This window comes from Hydra vulgaris, chromosome 01 (assembly GCF_038396675.1).
Source record: "Hydra vulgaris chromosome 01, alternate assembly HydraT2T_AEP".
Lineage (NCBI taxonomy): Eukaryota > Metazoa > Cnidaria > Hydrozoa > Anthoathecata > Hydridae > Hydra > Hydra vulgaris.
The window spans coordinates 65337501-65360000 of record NC_088920.1 but is presented as its reverse complement, the minus strand read 5'-3'; the positions used below and the strand labels follow the sequence as shown (position 1 = coordinate 65360000).

The following is a 22500-nucleotide window of genomic DNA, read 5'->3' as shown; positions in this document are numbered from 1 at the left end:
GAGTTAAAAAGAGTTATAAATGTTTTTTTTTTCTCTCTGGAATCAAGTTAAAAAAAAAACTTAAAACTTTTGCAGTTGTATAGATTCTGACATAAATAATACTGTATATATATATATATATATATATATATATATATATAATATATATATATATATATATATATATATATATATATATATATATATATATATATATATATATATATATTTATATATATATATATATTATATATATATATATATATATATATATATATAAAATTATATAATTTTGTATATATATATATATATATACAAAATTATATAATTTTGTATATATATATATATATACAAAATTATATAATTTTGTATATATATATATATATACAAAATTATATAATTTTGTATATATATATATATACAAAATTATATAATTTTGTATATATATATGGATGCTTGTATGAGTAGTAGCGAAGGTCTTCATTGAGTGCAAGCTTCATAGTAGAGGATGCAACATTCATTTCACGTGACAAAGCCCGAATTCCAATGCCAGGGTTCTTCAACACCTGTTCCTGCAGACTTGCGAGGAATTCTGCTGTATGAATGCAATCAGATTGTCTGCTAGGGATCTTTCTTATTACTACATCCTCATAGTCACCATTGCAAGTCTCTAGTTCATACCTGATTGTTTTTACTGTGTTCAGGGAGCATTGGGCAGCAGTCATAATATCCTTATTTTGATGGCCGGCACAAATCATCATGATGCAAGTTATTCTCTTCCATGATTCAGGTGGGTTCCAGTCATCCATCCTTTCTGAGATCTTGTATATGAATGAAGAAGGGTTCAAACTTTTAAATGACCTGTATTGTGTATTAATACCTCTAATCTACAAAAAAAATATAATCAATTATAAATATGTCAAATTTATACCGAACATATATATATATATATATGTATATATATATATATATATATATATACATACATATATATATATATATACATATATATATATATATATATATATATATATATATATATATATATATATATATATATATATATATATATATATATTTTTACTTTTTAAATTTAATAATGATTATACTAATTTAATAACATTTTTTTTTTACATTTGCTTTCAGACTACTAATGGTACAAGTTTTGTTTTTTGATTTAGATTCTGTATCTCAATGATATCCTGGCCTATCGATACGATATCCTGTTAATTGTATTTTTATATATTGCATAAATATATATGCAAACACTCACACACATAAATTTTAAAGAAAATATTTATATTTTTATATATATATCTATAAATTGTATATGTTAAGCTTTTTTATATTTATCATTGTATATTACTGTTTGTATTAAAAATTGATTTTGGAAATATTGCCACGGCAGAGTTCAACTTACAATTTAGTTTTATTTGCCAATTCAATATATATTATAGCCACGTTTAATTACGTTTAATAATATTTTGCGATATTTTATACAGCGCATTTAAGCGTTGATTCAACGTTTTATTTCAACCTCCACTCGACGTCTTTGAGTCACGTTAAATTGACGTTTTACTAACAACGTTACAATTCCTTGCAAAATAGACTGCTTTAACAGCGTTTATGCAACGCTTTTTAGGTAACGTTTTCTCAACGCTTAGTTGCGACGTTTATTCAACGCTTTTTATGTAACGCTTTTTCAACGTTTAGTTGCAACGCTTTTGTAACGTCATTTAGTAACGTTTTTTCAACGTTACGCAATAACGTTTAATCAACGTCTATTAAACAACGTTACATATCTTTGCAAAATCGATTACTTTGTCAACGTTTCCGCAACATCTTTTGCGACCGGTTTTCAACGTTGATTCAACGTTGTCATGTTTGCTGGGTATAGACTATGGCTTCATCAACGTTAAAAATAAACCGCTTTTTAAACGTCACATTTTCAACGTTGAACAAACGTATCAATCAACGTAAAAATATCAACTTATATTATCTTCTCAAAAAGTCGCGTTTATTCAACGTTGAATAAAAGTACGCAAATAATCGCTGTAAAAACGTCGCAAAGTTGAAGGTTTATCAACGTTATACATTAGCTGCTTATTCAACGTATTTAAGCTATTTATGAAACAACGCTTATTCAACGTTACATATACCAACGTTGAAAATATGGATGTTAAAAAACGTTGAAAAAGTGTGATTTTGCCAATGTTAATTAAATGTTGTTTTGACCACGTTGAGGAAGTGACATTAAAAATTATTGTCTCATTAACTAGCCATTACAAAAATAATTTGCCGTAAAGAAAAGGCAATGAAAACTTAATAGAATGCATGCAGATGGTATAAAAAAAATATTTTAATAAAGTTATGTTTTATAACTTCGATTTATTGCGGCTAATTTAAAACTTTTAGATTTTGCATGAAATTGTATATAATATACATAATCCTCAGGGTATATTCGGTTTATTCAGGTTATTTTTGTTGATGATTTATTTATTTTAAAATGACCGTTTTAATAAATTGCAAAGTTGTATTAAATATGTTATTTCTAAGTTAGAAATAGCACTTAATTTTGATAAGATTCAAATGTTTTAATTAATATCAAAATTAATAAAACAAAATAAGTCAGACTAAATTTAGTCTGTTAACAGACTAATTTTTTTATTTATTTGAAAAACTTTAAATATCTTACCCTAAGTATCAAGCAAATACTTCAGTATAAAATCTTCGACCAACAATAAAAGTATGCATTATTAAGTTTTTTTGATATAAAAACACGTTTGGATAAAAAAACTTTATTTCCATTTTTTTGAAAAACTTCTAATTTTAATAGGAAAAGTATTAGGTCCTAATTATAGAGTTGGTGTTGTATATTTAATTCTAACATTTATTCTTTATCATATATTTTTATTTATTTTAATAACATGTATTTATGCATGTATATATGGGTAAATTTATGAATATATATAAAAGAAATATATACATTTTATATATGTATATAAAATGTTAATATTTCTAGTCCTAATTTTAGAGTTGGTATGGTATATTTAATTCTAACATTTATTATTTATCATATACCTTTGATATATATTTTTATTTATTTTAATATTATGTATTAATGCATATAATTATGAATATATATATATATATATATATATAAGAAATATATACATTTTATATACATATATATATATATATATATATATATATATATATATATATATATATATATATATACATATATATATATATATATATATATATATATATATATACATATATATATATATATATATATATATATATACATATATATATATATATATATATATATATATATATATATATATATATATATATATATATATATATATATATATATATATATATATATATATATATATATATACATACACACATACATGTATCGCATTAAGATTGTTGATAAATTCAGAACTCGAACAATAAAAACAAAATTATTTACGTTGGAATCTACATAACTGCAAAAATTTTATGTTTTTTTAAAATTTGATTGTAAACAAGAAAAAAAATATTTATAATTTTTTTTAAATCATTGTAAAAGTAACTCTAATAAGTTAAATGAAATGAGCTATCTTACAATTATTTTAGATTTCAAAATTGCCCATATATATTTTCAACAGGGGTAAGGTCTTGACTTTGTGGCGGCCATTTAAGGATGTTAGCTTTACTTTTTTTTTAGGAACTGTTGTGCTGCTTAGCATATGTGTTTAGGGTCGTTGTCATGTTGAAAAAAAATTTGCGATCAATTCTTAAACAGATTGACATAAATTTTTTGAAAGCCAATCAACATACAACTTCCCTGTCATTATACATTCAACATTCACCAGTTGTCCCACGCTATTTGAATCAAAACATCCCTGAGCCATAGGCGAACCACCTCCATGCTAGACTGCTTTTGTAAGATTTCTATCTAAGAGTGCATCACAAGGTCTGCGGAAAACTCTTTGTCGTTTTTTAAGCCAAGTATTTGACATTTATTCTTATCAGTCCATAACACTAAGTTCCAAAATGCCTCACACTTGTTAATATGCAGTTTTGCAAATGCTAAAAGTTTTTTTTTGTTTATATGACTAATGAGGGGTTTACTTTTCTGGGGAAGGTTTATTTAAACCACCTAAATTATTAAACCACTTAAATTAAGTCTTCTCTGTACAGTTCGATAGGAAACATTTAATTTAAGATTTTCAACAATCTGCCTTTAGGTTATTGTTGAATTTTTTTTTTTTATAAGTGCACTTAGGATATCGGTTATTGTTGAAGTATTAATGGGGCGACCAAGTCTTTTCTGATTTTCAGCAGAACCAGTTGTTTCATACTTTATACACGTCTTCCTAACACCACTTACTGATATTTGATATTTTTCATCACATTGCTTGTAGGTTAGGCCCTTTTTTTGATCAAAAGTGACTCAAGATCTGATGTCAAATGAATAACTTTGATGATAAACCATTATTATTATTTTAACTTTTTCTAAAAATAAATTCCAAAAAATATAGTTTAAAATGCTTATTCTTAATAACTTTAACAAAATATTTTTGATGTTAATACTTTTAAGTAAATATTTATTGACAAAGCATTATATTTAATAATAAAAATGTAGATGTTTCTTACTTTTGTCACATTTATTTTAGACAGAAAAACTGTAAGTTAGCAAAGTTTATTTAATAGAGTTACTTTTGCATTGAGTTAAAAAGAGTTATAAATGTTTTTTTTTTCTCTCTGGAATGAAATTTAAAAAAAAAAAAATATAACTTTTGCAGTTATATAGATTCTGACATTAATAATTTTGTTTTTATTGTTTGAGTTTCGATTTTATCATTAATGTTACTTAATTTTGCCTGTGACTGTATATATATATATATATATATATATATATATATATATATATATATATATATATATATATATATATATATATATATATATATATACAGTAAACTCCCTGTTATTCGAACCTCCAAGGGGTATAAGAATTTATTTCGAATAACCCAAACTCGAATAACTGAATATGCCCTTTAAAATGACCTACTTTAAGTTTCTTTCAAATTTTAATAAAAGTAGAAAGTAAAAAAAAAAATTACCCTTGGAATTTGGTGCTACTTCAGTTTTATCGTTGTAAAATAATAAATATTTTACAATTCATTGAAAATATAGTCCTTTTTTTTTTTTTTTTTTTTTCATTAAATGTGTTTTTTTATCGTCAAGGGGAGCAAAAATTGTTTCGAATAACCGAAATTTCGAAAAAAAATTTATTTTTACTTTTTAAATTTAATAATAATTATGCTAATTTAATAACATTTTTTTTTACATTTGCTTTCAGACTACTAATGGTACAAGTTTTGTTTTTTGATTTAGATTCTGTATCTCAATGATATCCTGGCCTATCGATACGATTGTATTTTTATATATTGCATAAATATATATGCAAACACTCACATACATAAATTATAAAGAAAATTTTTTTATTTTTATATATATATCTATAAATTGTATATTTTAAGCTTTTTTATATTTATCATTGTATGTTACTGTTTGTATTAAAAATTGATTTTGGAAATATTGTTAGGGCAAAGTTCAAATTACAATTTAGTTTTATTTGCCAATTCAATATATTATATAATTCAATATATTATAATATATTATAGCCACGTATAATTACGTTTATTAATATTTTGCGATATTTTATACAGCGCATTTAAGCGTTGATTCAACGTTATATTTCAACCTTTACTCGACGTCTTTGAGTCACGTTAAATCGACGTTTCACTAACAACGTTACAAATCCTTGCAAAATAGACTGCTTTAACAGCGTTTATGCAACGCTTTTTAAGTAACGTTTTTTCAACGTTAAGTTGCGACCTTTATACAACGCTTTTTATATAAAGCTTTTTTAACGTTTAGTTGCGACGCTTTTGTAGCGTCATGGAATAACGTTTTTTCAACGTTACGCAATAACATTTAATCGACGTCTATGAAACAACGTTACATATCTTTGCAAAATCAATTACTTTGTCAACGTTTCCGCAACATCTTACGCGATCGGTTTTCAACGTTGAATCAACGTTGACATGTTTGCTGGGAGTTATCGGACAAATCCTAATTTCATTATTTGAGCATTATAATTAGTTTTTGTGGTTTTATGCGTAGGCATAAACGTTCTATAAAATATAAACTTTATTATTTGAAACACAATTATTTAAAATGAGGTTAAATGCAGCTGAATGAGAATCTTTTCAAAAGCGACTAAAAATATTTTTTGTAAATAAACCTAATATTAAAAAAAAAAAATTGTAAATCATTTTGAAAAGGAAAGATTTGCCCGAAGTACAATATATGATAACCTAAAAAGACTTGAAACTGTTCAATCGTTTTCTTATAGAAAGCACCCTGGTCGTCCGACATCCTGGACTAGAGAAAAGAAAGCCGAATTAACGAGACTTGTCAACAATCGAAAAGGGGTCAGTCAGAGAAAAATAGGTATTAAATTCGGTGTAAATCAATCCACAATTGGTCGTCAGTTAAAAAAAATGAATATTAAATATAGAAAACGTGAAAAGACTCCAAAATACACTATAGAACAACAAATAAAGGCAAAGAAAAGAAGCAGGAAACTAGTTTACCAACTCTGTAACACAAAATCGCTTCTAGTCATCGATGACGAAAAATACTTTTGTTTTGCAGGGGACAACATGCCTGGAAATTCTGGATACTACACAAACAACAAAAAGACATGCCCAGAAAGTGTTCGTTTTATAGGAAAAGAAAAATTTCCAAAAAAATGATTAATGTGGATAGCCATATCTGACCGTGGTATGTTCGAGCCATTGTTTCGCACTTCCAAGGCTGTAGCGAACAATTCATCAATCTATATTAATGAGTGTTTAGAAAAACGACTTCTTCCATTTATTCACAAGTGTCATGGAGACTTTAACTATTTATTTTGGCCAGATTTAGCAAGTTCTCATTATTCTAAAGATACTCTAAATTGGATGGACCAATATGTCTATTACGTTGATAAAGAATCCAATCCCTCAAATGTGCCTCAAGCACGACCAATTGAAAATTTTTGGGGACATTTGGCACAGAAGGTTTACGAGGGAGATTGGCAAGCTTCAACAGAGCAAGTTTTGATTGATCGCATTAAACTAAAACTACAAGAAATTGATTTAAACTTTTTACAGTCGCATATGAAAGGCGTCAGAGCAAAATTGAGATCAATTGCAGATGGTGGTGTAATTTCATATAAAAAATAATATATTTTTATTAAGAGATAAGTGCTTTATTTAAAAAAAAACATAACAGTAGTTTGTTTTTGTATTTATAAATAAGTTATTGACGTTTTTATTTTGTCCAATATTTTCCGCATCACCCGTTATAAAAAAGAAAGTATAATAATAATACAGATTTTTGTTGTTGTTTCATATAATTTTTTATTTTAATGATCGAAAAACTATAAAGTATGTGTAGTGAAAAAAATATACACTTAACTATCATTAAACTATTTTGTATAACTGTGTAGAGTATAAATGTCTAATGTGAAGTGAAAAAGTATAAATTTTACAATCATTAAACTATGATGTATAAACCTAACTTATTTAGCTAACTTTTGTTGCCTTCTTTTATATCTTGCCTTCTTTTATTCTTTTTTATGTTAAACCCGAAATAATCTTTTATATCTGTTAAAAAATTATTATCAAGATAAACTGTAAATTGCCGAAAATAAAAAACGATTTATAATTTATAAATAAATAACCTTGAAGAATGTAATCTAAATACAAACAATAATATATTCGCATATAATCATAAAATAAGCGACTTAGAGAAATATATTTCTTCACACGATATGCTGCTGTTTAATGGTTTCTCATTAACGGCTCTGTGTAGGTGTGTGTGTGTGTGTGTGTGTGTGTGTGTGTGTGTGTGTGTGTGTGTGTGTGTGTGTGTGTGTGTGTGTGTGTGTACACAGCGTATATAAATATATATACTTTTTTGATTCCGTTTTACAAATAAAATTATTAAAATATTATTATGATCTAAATTGGAATGTATTACAAGCGAAATCCAAATTAAAAGCTTTAAGAAAGAAGCTAACTTGTTATTTATCAAAAAATTTTATTGTTATTTGTTAATGGTTTTGCTTTTTGAAAAAATCAACTACGTTTTATTCCATTCCGATTAATCAAACAAAGCAGCAAATAAAGAGATAAAAAAAGATAAAAAGATAAAAAAAAGCAGCAATCATATTAACTCTTAAAATTAAATTATTATTAGAACCAAAGCAACTAAATTTTTAGGTATACTTATTGAGAGAATATCTGGTGGAATGCATGCATACGCCTTTTCGATACCAAAATAAAAACTTTTGTATGCTTTACAAAGCTAGTTTTATGTTATCCCTAGAAAGTTTAAGGTAGCTTTATTTCTCTTTCATACAAACCTATTATACGTATGGTAATATAACATGAGCATCCATAGCTTCAATCTAGTTGAACTTTTTCGAATTCAAAAATGCCGCAGGAAAAGTCTTTAATAAAGATAACTTTACGCATGCTGATTAAAGTACGGTTTAAATCAAATCAAATTGAAGAAATAAGTAGTCAGCTCTATTACTTGATTTTAACTCGATTTAAATTATATGACATGAAGTTGAATTTTCTTGAATATACAATTACTTAAAAAACAATGATGTGTTATGTATCTATATATATGAATCGAGGTGGAATCAAGTATAACAATTTATTCTTGTTTAATCTCAACACAAGAAAAAGCTGATTGTAGACCTATCGAGTCTCTGCCATAAAGAAATTTCAGGATCCCATAAAATAAAGGATATCCCATTAACTATTCGTTTTAGTTGTTTTTTTTGGTTGTGTTTTTGTAGTTATAAAAAGTTGTTAATATTTTAGGAGAACCACTTTAAAATACTAATACATGCAACCCAGCAGGCACAAAACGTCAGCTGGACGTTTTGAGGACATCTTACGGACCTGTGACGTCTATAAAACATCGTATAGACGTCCCACGGACTTCTCTGCCTGCTCGGAAACCTACACGTTTAGTCATTTTCAGGTAGTCATATTATGTAAAAATCTTAACAACTTGACTTTGTTTTAGAAGCATTTTGTTCTTTTAGAAAAACTATTGTACTTGTGCTGTTGTATTTGCTTAATAGTAGAAATAATAGAATAAGATAGCTTACGACGACAGAAATATTTTATACACAATTTTTTTGTATTAAAGTTAATTATGCAACTAAATTACCATTCTAACAATGACTCTAATACAAAGACTCCAATAATCACATGCTGGGCTTATTTCACAGTGCTCTTTATCGTTCTCCTTCTTCTCAAGACTGCAGTCTTTTAGATGTAATTTCTAATCAAATTGACGATGCCCTTTCTCTTTACCTCTGCCGTTGTTATTGGTTACTTTAATGCTCATCACACTGAATGGCTTTGTTCAAACGCCACTAACCCTGCCAGAACTAAAGCCCATAACTTCAGCATTTCTCAATCTCTAACTCAGATAGTTAAATTTGTGACTCGTTTTCAAGAGAACTTTAATCATTTACTTTCACTCCTTGATTTTTGTATTGTCTCAGCTTCAATGTTCTCAGTTCGCTAAACCCAGTTTCTTATCTCAGAAGTTAGGCTCTAGAGACTTTTGAAAAATCTTTAACAGTGTCGTTAACAAGGATAGGTCTAATATTTTTCCTTCATGGGACTGAGTCTTCTTCTTTAAATCTTTTTGGATTATTGTTAACTATTGACCTTTCATCAAAACCATATATACAATTGATTTCTAAGTTATCATCTGCTGAGATTGCTTCTTTTTATTGCGCTCGCCATTTTCTTACTTCTGATTCCATTCTCTTCCTCTACAAGTCTCTTATTCGTCTTTGAGCAGAATACTGTTGTCATATTTGGGCAGGTACTTTTAATTATTCCCTTTCTCTTCTAGACAAGATCCAAAAACGCGTTGTAAACGTAGTTGGACCCAGTCTATCATCCAAGCTTGAGCCTCTTTCCCATTGTCGTAAAGCTGCCTTTTTTTCAACAAATATTTTCATGGTATCAGCTCAAAGGAGCTATTGCCCTTGGTTCCATCAACTAAATTCACTCTCAATTGAATTTTCATTCAGTAAAGTGTCATACTTTTACTCTATCCGTCACTGCACGCTCTAAAATCTTTTATTCGTTTAGTTTTTTTACGTGCACTTTAACCCTTTGGAAGTCTCTTCAATCTTCATGTTTTCTTGATTCATACAACCTACAACTTTTCAAGTCTTCTGTCAACTAGATCCTTGTTCTATAAATCTATTCTTTTTTTTTTTTCTTGTCATTCCCAACCAAATAGCGGTTGCTTGCAGCATTGCTAGGAGTGAATCAGAATAAAAAATAATAATAAAAACATATAAGACCGCGCTTAAGTATGACTGAGCGACTTTTAAGTTTTGCCTTCAAGAGGTTAGATTTTATTGTAAGCAGAGTTTAAAATAAGTACTGAAAAAGAATATTTTTCTTTCTAAAAATTAAGTACAATTATTTTACCGTTTTATTTTTCCAATTGTCTGAAAGTTGGCATATTTTAAGGCAACTTTGGCATTTTTGTGAAACAATGACATTTTTATTCTTACTTGTATTTTACTTGCGACATGAAGATTCTATTGCAGGGTGCACCTTTCTAGATATTTAATAAACTTATCAGGTTAACGCAAATAACTGGTTAACCTAGACAGCTAAATATACAAATCCCAAACTCTCTGCTCAAAAATAGAGAAGCATTATTTTTAAAAATCCAAAAAAGGAAATATTATTTGTTTTACTCGATAATAATTTTGCATTACTGATCAATCTTTTCAAATATAATATAAAGATGTTTTCTTCTTTAAGAATTTGTTGATGATCAATAAAGTTGATTTATTCATTAATATTAAAACTATTTTGATATTATTGAATTATTAGGCTTCAACCTTTTAAATTAACCAATGCTAACCAAACCAATAATAGCTTGAAAAATAAAAAAAGCAACTAAGATTACATCATTTCGTCTAAGGTTTCGACTAAGATTGCACTTTTTTGTGTAAGATTATTCTAAATACCAGATTTGATTCCCAAAAATGTTTTTGTGTCAAAAAGGACAATTGAACATTATAACTGTATTCGACTGGTGGTTAATCTGGTACGTTAACTTTGTCTAATTACATGAAATGATATTTGATTGGATGAACAATATTTAAATAAATCCCTTTATCCGTTGGTTTTTTAAGTACAACGATTATTATTTATAAAAGTTAAACAACGATTTCAACAACGCAAGACTTTAAGCAAGCAGTCGAACATAAACGAAAATAGTCAAATATTAAAAAAAAACTGCTTTTTATAAAACTAATATAAATGGCGGATCAGGTAAAGTTTTTAAAGTTATATGTAGTGCTAAATATAAATTTTGATGAAGCTCACAAGTTAAAGATGTCAATAAAATTATTTGTAGATACGAATGTTAAAAACTTGATTAATTACAAGCTGTTTGAAAAAAACGTTAAAAAAGGAAAAAATAATGATTAAAAAAGCTAATATTAAAAACAACTTATTTTATTTACACAACAAATAAATTTTCATTTTCATTTCCAACCTTTTTTAAATTTACTTAGTAAATCCCTTATTCATGCACTTCCATTTATATATATTTTATTCATCAGAGAACTTCTATATAATTATTTTCATTAACCTTTATATGAAAAGAGCAAAAAAAATACGGACAAATAGTTACACGCTACTCCAATTCCACAAAAAAAACTGTTTGAGGAAGAAAAACTAATATTCAATGAGAATATGTCAAATAGAAAAAAAAAATAAGCATAAGTTGTTTGAAGATTGCTAACAGGAGATAGAATTGTTGATGAAGCTATTGCATTGTCACAAAATGATGGAAAATGCTGAGAAATTGAACTAAATAGTTGATGAAATGGAGAAAATTAATATAAAATTTAGTCAACTAATGGACTAACCAAACAATTATTTGTATTACAGAAAAGATGATTTTTTAGGCATTTTTTAGATCTAACGTAAAACTATTACTACCAAAGAAAACATTAAGTCAAAGTGAAATTTTTAAGCAGCTGATTAAGTAAAAACATAAACAAAAGTGGATTACGCCAAAAAAAAAAAAAAAGGTTTAGTGAAAAGTATAAAAAAGAACAACAAATATTCGATCCAATCCTCTACAAACACTCGATTAAAAAAGCCCAAGATAAAATTTTTCCTCGCTTTGCTATTAGATTGAAAATAATAATAATAATATTAAAAATAATATTAATATAAAAAGTGAGTTCACGCTCACATACATATACGTAAACTATGTTATGTGTAAACAAATATTTATAACTAAGAAAACAAATATTTATAACTAAGAGCGAATAAATTATTAGAATGTATATAACATAAAACTTCAATAATATACAATTATTTTTTTTTTTGTATTCTCAGAAATAAGCATTCTAATTAAAACGTCTTTAAAAAAATTAATTCATTGTCGTTTAGAAAGAGTTTTAAATTGATCAAACAAAGAAAGCATTTTAAGATCGTTAACAGTGTGTTTCATAGTTTAGAGCCTCGGTTTGTGATTAAGTATTTAGTGGCTGATTAAAAAATTTTAATAATAAGTAGTAATTTGCCAATTTTTATCAAGTATAAACATAAACATAAGAATACAATAAAGATTTAATTTGAAAACATTTAGTTTATTAAGTTTACTAAAAAAAATTATTTTGTATGAGAGAAACTATTCTGCATTTATTAGGGGCGGGTTTTGTCACTCGCCAAGGAGGGGGCTGAAAAGGTCTTAAAAGAAAAAAAGTACGCATATTTTCATTAATAAAAAACTTTCTCTTTTAATTTTTTGTATTTTAATGTAATAATCAAGTTCATATACGTATAATTACGTATAATAGACAATTTTATTCGTCAGTCTAATAGTTCAATTCCGTATAACAGTCAATTTGCAAAAGAATATTTCCGAAAAAAGCGTCTCCCAGGGGGGGTCTATTACCTCCATGGTAATGGTTACCCCCTTAGTACGGTTACCATATTATAGAAAAAATATAATCCTGTTGTTTTACTTTATTTGCTAGCCTGGTTCATTGGTGCACTTTTTATTATAGAAAAAAGAAAATATGGTTTAAATCTAAGAAAGAAATCAGGTGGTAGCAGGGTATTTAAAAATATATATTTTAGAGGAAATCAATTTTCTCCAGTATCATCAGTATGCAATGCAAATAGTTTGACTTCTCAATTGGAAATCACTAATTTTACTAACACAAAATCTAAAATCTTGACGTCAATATCTTCAAAAAAAGTAACACAATGCAGTATTAATAGTAATATATAAATAAATAATTCAAATGAATTACCTTTATGTTTTATATTTATTGACACAGGTATTTTAAAATCAATTATTTTTTTAATTAGACATTGTCCACAATGCCTTAATAATTCAATTAAAATCCAAACTGATTAATCAAAAAAGAAAGGATTGGCTATTTTTTTAAAATTTTCTTGTATAACACCTTCTCGCAATTGGAATAAAGATATAAATGCCAGGGATGCAGATATGCTTACTTCAGTTGACTTTGACAATGTAATCAACGATTTTCCACTTACAAAGTCTTGGAAACGAAATGTCTGATCTATAAAAATTATAACAGTTACTAGTAGTGTAGTTGCTTCGTAACTGTTTACGTCACACTCATACATGTTGTTTACAACTTACATCATGATAGTTACATGATGTGTGACAGTGTGAGGTATAGATTATAGCATGTGTATATAATATTTTTATAAATATTAATGTTGCACAGCAACTTGCACTTACCTGCTATTGGTTAGCTATGTTTGAGCACCATACTTGGTTAAGTGCTTAGAGAATATGTTAATCCGGCCCTGCATTTTATTATATAAAATATCAAAGTCATTAAAAAACATATATTATAAAAATATTTATTAATTTTATTATTTAATGTGAGTTATTTATTTACACAAACTGACTATGATATTTTTTAGTTAAATTGACGTTTTCTAAAAGCTTTGAATTTTTCATGATATAAAACTGCAGACAATTCTTGTCTGTAGTTTTATATGTCTGTAGTTTTAGAAAAATATGTTGAATGACGGTTGAATTATATTGAATGACGGATGAATTATGTTGAATTATGTTGAATTATTTTGAATTATGTTGAATGACGATTGAATTATGCTGAATGATGGATGAGTTGTTATGAGCAGTTAAATTTGAAGTATCAACTAAAAAATTGCTTTTTTGATCACTTCTAAATTTGATTTATTTTTAAAAATATTCTTTCAACCTCAGCCAATGTTCCTACGATTGAAAATCCAAGCTCAACAAGTCTTGAAACTTTTCCGTTCTAAATTTCATGTTTCATGATGGTTACAAGTTGAACAACTGAACTATAAAAACTCTGAAAAATATGCCCCCCCCCCTACCTTTGATCAACCTTAAATATAAGAGAAAATTTTTACTGAAGTTTTGTCATTACTAATTTAAACTAAATATATATGCAACGATCCATTTCAAATTTCATCAAATAATATTTGAGTGTTCAAAACTTATGACTATGCAAAGCTTATAAACCTCTCATTTGCTGGAATTCGTCGCGAACTTTTAAATGGTAGTAGTAACACAATCAATTAAATATGTAGATGGAAATTATCAATTTGAAACATAATAGAGAGAAGGACTCCTAAAGTTGACAAATATAACTGTAAAACAGCACTTAATTAATTATTACACAGACAAAGACAACAAGCAAAAGATAATTACATAAGTACAACTTGTGAAACTGTTATAACACAATATCATGAGTAGGACTTTTTTACAAGTTAGAGATATTAGGATTAGTATTAAGGTGTCTAATTCGTTTTAAATAATGCAAGTAACACATTAGCATAGGGGATCGCATATTTTATATGTAATCAATTGACGAAAACACCCTGTAATATTAATAAAAAACAGAAGAATACAGAAGATATTACGAAATAGAGTCAAAGTAGCTTTTATGATGTTCCTTTAAAAGGGTAATATAAAATGTTTATAAAAATGATTTTTAATTACGAAGGAGTTCAAAACCTAAACGATGTTTATTATCATCTTAATATATATAAAGGGCAATGTGTGTGTGTTTGTTTGTTTGTTCTCTATAGAAATCCAAACCGCCGGACTCAGGGGGCCCAAAAATGGGCCCCCCTGACCCTGGGGTCAGGGGGGACCATTTTTTGGGCCCATTTTCGGGCCCATTTTTGTGTACAGATATCAGGTAAGCCAGTTTAAATATTGGCCCGGGCAACGCCGGGTAACTCCAGCTAGTAGTTAAATATAGCTCAAAGAAAACTTTGTTACACATGTTCAATATTCAGCAGAATAGTTAGCAGATTATAGATTAATAGATTTTTTTTAAATTGCTACAACGATACTATTTTCAGATTAATCAAGTCAATTTAAAATTTTAGGGGGAGTTGGAGAGCCAAAATGAGAGAAAAGGTAAACGCTTTTATAACCTTTAAAAAATATTTCTCGTTTTTAAAATCTCTAAAACAAAAACATAATATAAAAGGAACGACTAGCAAAAAATATGTTGTGTTGTACAGAATATTAGGGAAAAATATATTTTGCTTTTATTCAATGTATATTAACTTTTTATTACTTTGTATCATTACTTTTACAAGGTTTGTTGTCCGATAAGCAGTCAACGGCTTCAAATGGTGTGTTTTCCACTAATCTCTCTTGTGAGTGTCTCTGGTTGTTTGCTTTTTAATTTTTTTTTTTTTTTTTTTTTTTTTTAATTTTTTGCAAAAAAAAAAACTGGTCAAAAAAATACGTCAGTTTTCAAATAAATACAGGTTGCCACAATATTTTTTGCCATTGAATACAATTATTTTAACTTACTATACGATATTTTTTATCTTGGGTAACTTACTTTAATAGTTTTAATTTTAACCTACTTTAATATTTTTGGTCAATGATTATTATTGCTTTTTTTTTTTTTGTCTTTTTTTTTTTTTTGGTGTCACTCCATCAACTAATTTTTAACTATATGAGTGACACCTAACCTTATTTATGTGAGTTTATAAAATATCATTGTAAATTTTCATATTTTATGGTTAAATAAATGGATTATATATGGTTTGCGTAAAATGTTTTAATGAATTTTCATTTTAACTTCGGTCATTTTTTTTAAATAATTTTAATGCTCATCAATTCTAAGATGAAATGTACTTTTTAAAAAACACTAATTAAATGTACTTTTTGAAAAACGCCTTAACTGTACTTTTTTAAAAACAACTTAAATGAAATGTGTGTGAAATAAATTATAACTACATATACATTACAAAAACGCTAAAAATTAATGTTTTATTATGTGCAACATTGTTACCCGGAATTTATTGACCATAAGAATATTGACCCAAAATGAAGTCAAACTTGAATTGCAGATTAAAATAAATTTTATTTGTCGTAATATTAACGATAAAAACTATAATGAAAGTATCAATATAGTTATAAAAAACAATATTAATATATTAATAAAAACAATAATAATACAAGCATTAACATAAGTTATATTACTACAAGCGTGATTTAAAAAAAAATTTAAATTGCATTGTATTAAAGTAATAATGATAAAGTTTTGCGAGCATGAAATACAAAGTTTGACTTTTTTTTCCAGGTTTAAGATTAACTGTCACACTTCTTTTACTTGGTCTTCCAGTGTCTTTAATTACGATAGGTACGATTTTATTTTTTTATTAATTAATTACGATAGGTATAATTTTTTTTTTTATTAATTAATTGTGATAGATACAATTATTTTTTTTTTTAATTAGTGACGATATTTATTTTTAGTCAACTTAATAGTAATTATTGATAAATAGACAATTACAACAAACAGATATTTTTAATTGCAGATAATTTAAAAATTGATAATAACAGTATCAGAAATTCAAATACAAAAAAAAATTTTTGAGAGAAAAGGAAATTAAATTGAATTGAGATAAAATTTCATTATTCGAGACCAGAGATAATTGTTTGAGACATAAGTTAAGTGTTTGAGACCAAAATTTAATTTTTTAAGATAGTAGTAGAGGTTTATTTGAATAGAAAAACCAGATATTTTACAGTTCTGTATTCTGCCGGATATATATCGAATATACCAGATATTGCTTTACATTACTTTAATACAAAAACAAAGTTCTGCCAAGATTTTAAAACCTTTTGTTTCTAGATTTTGATTGTTTTAGTTTTTTGCAAAGCATCCTTATTTGAAATTAGCATAAATATATAAAAGTTTGGAGTTTGCTCAATGTCTGAAAGTTGGCTTTTTCTTACACCAAATATTTTTAAAGATGTTTATTTATATATCTTTAACAATAATTACAATAATACTGCTTTCCTTTGCCGCAGTGAAATTTCATCAAACGAGATGAAGTATATATTAGATTTATTTATTTAAAAAAGTAGTTTACTCCCAACAAGGCTGCAAACAACCTCAATTTAAGTTGGGCGTTTAGTATTAGGAAAACATGAAGATGGGAGAAATTTTAAAAGCATTGATGTACAAGAAAAGAAACTAGATGCATACAGATACAGTAAAAGGATGTAATATTGCTGAATGAAGAATTAAGCAAAACTTAGTTATTTTTATAGAACTAGAGACGATAGCTACTTTGAGCAGCGACCATGCAATTGTATAACTGAGAAAGAGATGTAACCTTGAAACAATAGGTTTTTCAGAAGGAAAAGATCTAATTACGTTTAAAATAAGTTTTTAGATTTTTTGTTAAGAGAAGTACCAGCTTAAATATAAAAACAGTATCCCTTACATGAACAAATGGGAGATTTGTAGAGATATTGGAATCCGGAGTAAGAAAGTGGCAAGCACGATAAGAAGAGGCAATCTTAACAGACGTTAACATTGAAATGTCTTTTTTATATATTTTTTTTAAAATTGCATATGGTTCTATGAGATTTCTGAGGCGAATACTTATCCAAGAAAGCATAAAGTAGACGACTCAGTATGAATAATGTCATCTATTAGTATCAGAACTGCGGCATTTGTTTCAAATAAATAACTGAGTTTTGGAGATATAATTCAAAAATCACTGAAGAAAAGCGAAAAAAAGCTAAAGAAAAAAGATGGGCTAAAATACTAAGTATATTTTGAGGCATGTAACTATTAAAGCTTTTGCGAATCAAGAGAAAAAAGTCATCAAAATAAACAAAGTAAACAACAAGAAAATACTACTGGTGAATTTTTCAGGAGGTAAGATTCAACTGAGTAAATGTTCAAAGACAGCAATATTTACTGAAAGAAGAACAGTGTAAACATAAAATTATTCCTGCCGTTGCCGCGTTGTAGCGCATTGGTTAACGCGATTGCCTCAGAAGCTAGAGATCCGTGGTTCAACGCCAACGTCAGCTAGAGATCCGTGGTTCAACGCCAACGTGGTTCAACGCCTCTGCGCAAGTTTTAATAGGCTGGGTAATTTTAAAAAAGCAATTGCTTATACTCAGCGTTTTTGAAGCTTTAAGGGAATAAAAACTTGAGCAACTTTGCTCCAATTTATTGCTTTTTTTTATTCACCCGGCCTATTACATCAGTAAGGAAGGGAGCGTGAGGTTCTTTTCAGTTGGTCTTCCGCGATGCTTCATAATAAAACTGTAAGGACTTTTTGGGGGCACCTAAAATAAATTGGAAATTACAAAAAAAGGCAGGGTGTAATATTCACACAAAGGAACTTACGTGTAAACTTACAGGTAAAATTCGTAACGATGGTGTTCTTTGGTGTCCCTACTTTGATCATATTTTTATTAAAGTGACATCTACCACTTGCTTATAGTTGTTATTTTTCACTGTTATTTTTATTATTTATTTATTAAATTTTTTAGCATCACTTTTTAGTATTTTGTTAAACACAATTATATGTAATAATGAGTTATAATAATAGTCATACATATAATAAAAATAGTTATACATGATTATGTATAACATAATTTATGAGTCAATGCATAAATTATATTTTATATACTTTATGTATAATACATAAATTATATTAAGAATTATACATAATAACAGTTACATGATAGATTAATTCAAAGCAGAAATGCAAAATTGTGTCAAACAACTCTAATTTTCTGGTTCTGAATTAGTTTTCGTTGACAAGTTAAAGTAGGTGCATAATTGAAAAAAAGTTTATTTCAATTAAAAAAATATGTATATAACTATTAAAAAAAAAAATGTTATTACTATTTGTTAAACGAATATTTTTATTCGTTAAACTTTGTTTAACAAATAGTAATATTCGTTTAGCGACAATTAATTATTAACTATTCGTTAAACTTTGTTTAACGAATAGTAATACTTGTTTAACAAATAGAACTATTCGCTAACCAAATAGTAATATTCGTTAAACGAATAGTAAGCGTTAAATGAATAGTTGAATAGTACTTTTAGTTTTAATAAATAATACTATTCGCTTAACGAATAGTACTAATCGTTCAACAAATTAACTATTCGTTAAACTTCGGTACTGAAGTTTAAGTTTAATAATGACAACTGCTTTTCATTTATGGACGGATGAGAAAAAAAGCGAATCTTAAAAATTAAACCTTTAATTAATTTTAACTTAGATTTTTTTTATTTCAAATATTATGTATTAATTTATTATTTCCTGAAACTTTTTAAATCTTTTTTTGCATAAAGAGTAAAGCATTTATTTTTCTAGGGTCATTTTTTTTTTAAGCTGTGTCTGGCGCAACGTTACCGTCGCACAGTGGGCCAGTAGGTGGACAAAATGGGAAAAATTTTAGTTGTCTAATCTTGAAAACCTATTTAATTTTAGTATCTACATATATTAGGAGAAATCTATTGATAATTTATTTATATTAAATCCCTTAGTTACCAGGACTCTAAGCATTTGAATATTGAGATAAAATAAAATAAAAAATTATAAATAAGTAATTAACGGTGACATCAACGTTGTGTTATATTTCAATTACATCTACGTTTTTGAAACAAAAAATTAGTACATGTTATTCTAGAGTATTTAGAGATAAGAAAAACCAATGTGTGAAATAAATTTGTCATAGCATGTTATCTCAGTTATACTTTGAAAATCACAGATTTAAAAAAAAAATTTCTTAAGAAACTTATTTTTTGCCGCACAATAACTAATAATTACCACAATTTGCCATGTGTTGTCTTATATTTATTTGAGCTATATGATGCTTCAATCGAGTTTTAATTGATTGCTCGTCCCCTTAAATCCCCGTTCAGATTTTATGTATGTTTTAACTTGGTTGCTATGGTACTAAATTTTGCATAGCAACAACTCATTTTTACATTAACGTTGTTTTAACAGTATTTTACTTGCGCTAAATACACAATATTGGGGGTATGTATTAAAATGAGATTCAGAATTCTTATGAGGTTAACTTTTTTTGGTTACTATGGATACCTTACTTTGCATAACATAGCAACAACATATTTTCGGTAGTTGTTAGTAATTTAATTACTAACACTGACAGTAATTTAATTACTTTTAATTATAATTACTAACACTTGTAGTAACTTAATTACTAACAAGTATTAGTAGTCCAGGCGGCATATATATTATAACATTTTACTTTTAAATACAAAATACTTGTTACAATAATTATTTAGATATGGTTTTGTTAAACTTAGACATTCATAATTTTCTCCAAAAAAACAATCTTAGTATTTCAAAACAAAATATTACTGAAGATATATTAAAATTTATTCAGCCAAAATTTGCTGATTTTAAAGACGTTGATTTTAGACATGCTGTTCAACGATTTGTTTACTTGTATAAAATAAAGTGGAAATCTGCAAACTATACTGTGAAAAATTTTGAAAAGAAGTTTGTGAACTGGCTTAATGAATATTTAATTGTCAGAAAAAAAGACAATGAACCAACTGCAAGTAGACGTGGTCGAAAACCAGTTGCATTTGATAATAGTTCTAATAAAACTAAAAAACGGCGTGTATCTTGTTTAATTGAATCTCATTCATCCAATGAATTATTTTTTGCTGCTAATAAAAAATTTAGAGATGAATCTGTTGTTATTGCTGCCAAGAATGTTTTAAATATATCAAATACAGATAAAGCAACTAAATATTCAGCAGACGAAGCACTGGCTTTAATAATTGATGCAAGTCTGACAAAAGCTTCCTATCAATTGATTAGAAGCGGAGCCTTGGAGAAAAAATATAACATCTACCCCGCTTACAATGATGTCAGAGATGCAAAATTGAAATGTTATCCTGCAAACATAACAGTGGAGGACTATTCAGCTTCAGTTCCTTTAAAAGATTTAATGACTCATACTTTGCAAAGAATCTGTGCAGTTCAGGAACCTGTGCTAAGGCACTTGATATTGAACGACAAAGCAATAAAAACAATGACACTAACGCGTAAGGCTGGTTTTGATGGTGCTACTTGCCAAAGCATTTATAAACAAGTTTTATCAGAACCCGACATTAACAGAGATTTAAAGCGTGAAGAATCATTATTTATTACTTGTCTTGTTCCATTGGATTTGACTGGATTTAACAACAGCAACGAAAAGGTGCCTATTTGGAGAAATCAAAAGTCGTCCTCCACAGCCTATTGTAGACCCATAAGATTTGCATACAAAATGGAATCCAAGGAATCTGTGATTGAAGAAGATCAGTACATTAAAAGTGAGATAGAAAGCTTGGGTATGATTTTATTAGAGGTTTGCGGATCTTCTATTGAAGTGAATTGTATTATTGAACTTACAATGATTGATGGGAAGGTTCAAACAATATTATCTGAAAAAAATAACTCATACCAATGCTGTTCAGTGTGTGGTGTCTCTCCAAAAAATATGAATAGTCTTGATATCCTTAATATAGATTATACTAACAGAGAGTTCAAATATGGTCTTTCCAGTCTTCATGCATGGATTCGATTTTTTGAGATGTTATTGCACATTGCATATAAAAAAGAAACAAGAAAGTGGCAAGCAAGATCTAAAGAACACAAAGAAAAGCCATCTGTAGCTAAACAAAAGATTCAGACTGATTTTATGAACAAAATGGGACTTGTTGTTGATTTCCCTAAAAGTGGTGGTTCTGGAACAAGTAATGATGGCAATACCTCAAGGCGTGCTTTTGCAGCATATGAACAAACAGCTGAAGTTCTGGGTATTGACCAAAACCTTATATTCAGATTTTACATTATCTTGGTAACGCTCTCTTCAGGATATGAAATAGACTGCTTAAAGTTCAAGGATTATTGTTTTGACACTTTTAGACTATATGTGTCCCTTTATCCATGGTATTACATGGCTCAATCAGTTCACAAAGTATTGATACATGGACATGACATAATTAAAAGCCTTACATTACCCATCGGACTTATG

General features: G+C 27.3%; 1 protein-coding gene and 1 long non-coding RNA gene across 2 annotated transcripts in view; both read left to right on the top strand.

The window, feature by feature from the left end:
* LOC136075530 (uncharacterized) overlaps positions 1-1401 on the top strand; it is a 3781-nt gene extending 2380 nt beyond the window's left edge. Inside the window, exon 2 of the long non-coding RNA XR_010635992.1 lies at positions 1161-1401. This is a non-coding gene — a long non-coding RNA (uncharacterized LOC136075530). The remainder of the gene's footprint in view (positions 1-1160) is intronic.
* A 9873-nt stretch (positions 1402-11274) lies between these two features.
* The window catches only part of LOC100213604 (transmembrane protein 272), a 21408-nt gene continuing 10182 nt past the window's right edge, over positions 11275-22500 (top strand). The window contains exons 1-4 of the mRNA XM_065788957.1: positions 11275-11432; positions 15549-15579; positions 15765-15824; positions 16763-16822. Coding sequence (XP_065645029.1) covers positions 11421-11432; positions 15549-15579; positions 15765-15824; positions 16763-16822 — 163 coding nt within the window. The 5' untranslated portion in view covers positions 11275-11420. The remainder of the gene's footprint in view (positions 11433-15548; positions 15580-15764; positions 15825-16762; positions 16823-22500) is intronic.